Here is a 5,021-nt window from a genome sequence, read left to right on the forward strand (position 1 = left end):
GCCTTTATTTATTTTTTGAATATTTACAATGAAGTTATAAAAATATATAATTAAAGCTTTAGCACATATTTTACATTTAGACAATTTACGTATTTGTTCACATCGTTGAGTGGGTGTGGACTCGAAATAATGGCAACAAATCTAAATAATCTATTTCAAATTACAGATTAGCCCTTGTTTTTTTATAATAAAACTTCAGTGACTGTATTTTTTTAATCCTACATTCTCGATGAGAGAAATCAATTTAGCAACATGAAATGTTTCAATTGAGCAAATTATTTTTTTCAGGGGCAACACCGATATATCCATGCAAGCTTACATTCATTGAGCCAGTAGGCCGATAAAGCTTCTGTGTTCATAATGCACGTGAATGGGCCTGTGTGTGTTGGACTGTGAGCCGCACACACTCGGGTAAACAAGCCGTTAGTGTTCAGACTTACTGTTGGAGTCCAAGAAATTAGTTCAGTTAATTTGGGTCAGGTAATTGAGGTATAAGTCCCGGTTATGACGATGAGGTAGGGAGACCATGCACACTGTTCAAGTCCTCGTGTTGCTGCTGCTTGTTCAGAAGAGCAGTCGGTTTTCTTTCTCCTGCACAACAAAAAAAAAGATTAATTATTATTTACCCCGCGAGATGCATTTAACACGCACCGTTTCACCTACAAGTTTGTTTCAAATCACCTCAAATTTACCCGGAATTGATAGTGACAACCAGAAGATGAAGATGACCGAACACAATCGAACGTCATCGAATCACGTGGCCTGAATGTTTAATAACTGACAAATAATTAGGCTTCACTTGGGATTTGCATGAGCAATCCAGAGGGAACGTATCAACGGAAATAATAAATACACTACAAACCAAACATGATCGACACAACCACCGCACAACTGCATCCAATAGTTTAATGTGTTTGTTCTCTCGTGTTCAATCTTTGACCCCCCCCCTCCCCCCCCTCCATACCCCCTCCTTTACGTACCCTCTCGCGCCTGATGCTTAAAGGTCATCGGTGAGTGGATCTCCCCTGCATGCATGCCGCTCATCCCGCCGCTCGGGTGGGACAGCACCGGGCTCTGGGGCTGCCAGTGATGGTGCCCCGGGGCCACGTAGCCGCCCGCCGGCCCGCTGTACACCCCGTACTGGTTGTTGGGAGAGTAAGCACACGCCGAGACGTAACTGGACAGTGTCGAGGAGGGCTGCGGGCAAACACAAGACACGCAAACAAAGTAAGCACAACAACAACAACAACAACAAAAACCCAGACGCACAGCGCTCGTAATTATATACGTGACAGCGGCATGTGGCCTCCAGCAGGGCTTCGTGGTTTACAGGCAGAGGAGGGAGGAGGGAGGGGGGGGTAAATAAAGGAATGGAACGAATGGACAATTTAATACGCCATAAATAGGACGAATCGGAGCATGGATACAACCGAACACTTCATCAACAACCACGCAAGTCTTTAGCGTGTCACATGGATAACATCTCGTCAAGCAGAGAGGTCTGTGGCCTTCTATGTCTGACGGCAACGTTGCCCATTCAGCGAGAGCAACCATTTAATAAAAGGCCAGGAGACATTTGGACGGTTTCTCACAAAGAAAATGGCGCCAGCGACACAGGGTGCACAATTAGCGTGGAAACGGGCCACGGGCCGCTGGCGTGTCACGTGTGCAGACGTCCATTTACCTGTGCGTATTTTATGTCCGAGTCGATGGCTGCTTTGTCGATGCCGTTGACCGTGTGAGCTCCGGGGAAAGCTGCTCTGTTGACGCTACTCCACTCTTCCATTTTTGGTGGATATCCTTCTGCCCCAGCAATGGCTGATTTTGGAGACACGAAACACTTCAATGTCAAAAATGTATGAGAAGGTAGAAAAGGAAAAAATGCAGTGCCTTTAGATTTTGATAATAGTAATGCCAGTTTAAAATGCTTCCTGTTTGAGACTGCCAGGTTTTAAATAAAATTTCCCTTTCAAAACAGCGGGCCTTTCCTAAAATAGTTTTCAGGTTAGGGGGAATTCAAAATAAAATAATTAAATGGAAAATAAATATTGTCATAACAAGTGTTTGTAATAACTATGGGTTATGAAAAAGGCAGTTTTTTATTAATCGGTATAGGTAAATAAAAAACTAAAAACAAAAACAGCGTTATCATATTAAAACTAATATCTTATTTAATATATTGCATTAAGAATTATTTACGTATATTGTACGAATTAACCCCTATATTGTATCACATGTATGCGTCTTGGAAGCAACTTTCTCGTATAATACGTTTACGGCTCCAATCCATTTCAATGTGAAAAAAATAAACTCCAAATGTGGAATTTGACGCACATTTTGTTGAAAGCATAATAGATATCAGATACATATCAGATCGCACAAAAAAAAACCTTGACCGGGGAAATAAATGCTGGATTTCACTGACCACTGTGTTAGACTAAATGACAAAACGCCTGTAGTGACTACTGGAGGGATTAGTGGGTGAATAGAGCAGGTGAGCAAGGTGTTTGCATTTTGCATCATCCCATGAAAAGGCCCATTGAGAGTGGCCTTGCTGCTTTCTGGCTGAATGGTGAAACGGAGGCCTGTGTAACTCCTAATGGACACATTGTCCCGCCTGCTGGGTGCAGGTTGCACGGAGTGATGCGGGCAGTTTGCGCTGAATAAGCCGCTCAACTTCGATTAGGTTAGCCCAGCGAGAGCCACGCGTCTCCCCCGGGGATCAGGACACGCAGACCCTTTCGGGGTTGTTCAGGCTGTTTATTTTCCTCACCTGAAGGATCCATGAAGGCTCGTATACCGAGGATGTTGCTGACGGTGTGTGCGGAGGGCCAGGCCCTGGATATGCTCATATGTCCCGCTGTCATCGGTACTCCTGGGCTGCCCATTTTAGTGCCAGTGGGCGACATGTTGGGGTAGGAGTAAGGGTATATGTGGTTGTAGGAGAGCCCGGCCTGCGCAGAGGCTTGCTTGCTGCTCTCATACTGGTTGGGCTGGGACAGATTTCCAATCTTGTTGCGTAAAATCCTGCTGATGGAGCTGACCGACGGGACGTTGTACTTGTCACAAACTCCATCCGCCAAAAGCCTGTCCCTGATCTCCCAGGCGAAGATCCCGGGGTCGCCCTGTTTGTACTCCCTGATGTTTTTCACCACGTTGGGCGTCGTGACCCGCGGTTTGCTCCCGCCGATGGCACCGGGTAAGATGGAGCCCGTCTCGTTGTACCTCGCCAGGATCTTGCTCACGCAGCCGTGCGAGACTCGCAGCTGGCGGCTGATGTCGCAGGGTCGGATCCCGAGCTGAGCCAGCTCCACTATTCTTAACCGTATGGCGTTGGGCAGGGGTCGCCCATTGACGAACACGCCGCCTAACTGGTTCACCTCCCCATAGTTTTGCTCTGCAGGAGAGTAGAGACACAAGGCACATATTTACACAAAGTGATAGGTGTACAGATTGCATTTCCGACAGGTAAAATTATTAGGAATATTAGGAATTAGGAAGCAACTTGAAAAATGGGCATCAGTGAATCTATTTACACCATGAAGGAAGAGGTTAACATGTGCCAGGCTTCACTGGTAACCTCTAGTACCAACCAAATAGAGTGCGTACATTATTTTCTGCCATCGCCGCTGACACAACAACTACAACTAAAAGAACACGTAAAAAAAAAGAAAAATGGCGAGCAAGAGGACTTGACAAGCGAGAGCTCAATCTCGGTCGCTCTTCGGAGACACTGTTCATGTGATGATTGGCAGTGTGGTTAAATTTCAGATTGAAAGCTACAATGCCTACTAAATAGAGCTGGGAAATCCCCTCCGGGTTTAAACTTGAAACACTGTCGTCGAAAAAACAAAAACCGACCCTTGCAATGCTGTATTATCTGAACATTAAAAGAAATAGAAAAGAAGAAAAAAAAACCCAAAGCGTATTTCTGTCTTTACGCAAGCGTGGCGTCCGGGATTCGCCTCGATGAGCTCCCTGCCACTGAAGCATGCCGACGGCTTACCCATTTGCCTACGTTTCGACGTGCAGGGAGATATAGGCGCCCCTTGGAATGGCTGAACGCGTCCGAGCGAAAGCAGAGAAGGAAGGGGAACGGCACGAATGAGCCCCAGAAGAAGAGGGAAAAATAGACCTCTGAAAATCTCCCCCGAGTGCAGCGCGCACCCTTCTCTCTGCCTCGTTTGGAAACAAGTGACTCGCGGGGCAAAATGGTCCCAAACGCGATCTTCATTCGTCTAAAAAGCGAATCGCAGTTATCCCGGGGAGTCCAGCGTTGGCTAAAATTAATTTAATGTGTCCACACGTCAATCTCCGCTGTTATACGCTGAGCCCCTGCTCTGGTTTCATTGGTCGTCCTGCGCTGGGAACCCTGTCAGCCAATGCAAACCCCATCCGGTCTGGAGCCGTGCAGCCTCCTTGAATATTTTGACATAGGGGAAGTGAGAGAAAAAGAGAGAACGTTTCATCCAACATGCGACCGGTAAGGACTCGTACATCATAACAGACACATACAATGGGGTGACATGTCCCTGTTTGGTCAGTGTTTACACTGGCGACATGCTTTTTAGTGTGCATCCAGGGGGGGGGGGGTAGACCTTTGATTAAATAATATATATATCTGTATATCATCAGCATATATGTGAAAATATTCCATTTTTGGCGGTTTTAAAGAAAGACTTTTAATCAGTCATCAGCACTACAAAATCGCCTTTTCGTCAAAATCGAGACGAATTTGGAAAACTTAGAATGTCGACTCATCTCACCATCAGACCATTTTTATTTATAAAAAAAGCCAGTGTCGGAGCATCACACATGGAGAGGGGCGCGTGTAATCGATACCTCTGTAGATCGCACCGCTCCCAGACTACGGGGCATCCAGTGGATGCCAGAGACTTCCATGATCACAGCGTGGTCACGGAGTTTCCTGTGCACGTTTAGAAGGCATCGTTTACGCGCTCGCAAAACGTTACTTGTAAAAACTTAACGGTCGACCCGATGGTAACAAGGTGCAGTGTCCT

The 5,021-nt window shown here is 46.2% G+C and overlaps 1 protein-coding gene across 1 annotated transcript; it reads right to left on the bottom strand.

Moving 5' to 3' along the window:
* On the bottom strand, nucleotides 1-4,010 carry pax1a (paired box 1a). Its single transcript, XM_037485882.2, has 5 exons — nucleotides 4,007-4,010; nucleotides 2,774-3,397; nucleotides 1,685-1,818; nucleotides 981-1,197; nucleotides 1-591 (listed from the first exon to the last, which is right to left on the bottom strand). The coding sequence occupies exons 1-5, from the start codon at nucleotides 4,008-4,010 to the stop codon at nucleotides 503-505; spliced, it is 1,068 nt and encodes a 355-aa protein (XP_037341779.1). The 3' UTR covers nucleotides 1-502.
* Between the last annotated feature and the right edge of the window lie 1,011 nt (nucleotides 4,011-5,021).

Source organism: Pungitius pungitius, chromosome 14 (genome assembly GCF_949316345.1).
Source record: "Pungitius pungitius chromosome 14, fPunPun2.1, whole genome shotgun sequence".
NCBI lineage: Eukaryota > Metazoa > Chordata > Actinopteri > Perciformes > Gasterosteidae > Pungitius > Pungitius pungitius.

Coding starts and splice junctions, on each gene's coding strand:
- pax1a (XM_037485882.2), bottom strand. Junction 1,819..2,773: donor AGCCTTCATGGATCCTTCAG/GTGAGGAAAATA, acceptor CTCCAAAATCAG/CCATTGCTGGGGCAGAAGGA. Junction 592..980: donor TAAGCATCAGGCGCGAGAGG/GTACGTAAAGGA, acceptor TTTGTTGTGCAG/GAGAAAGAAAACCGACTGCT.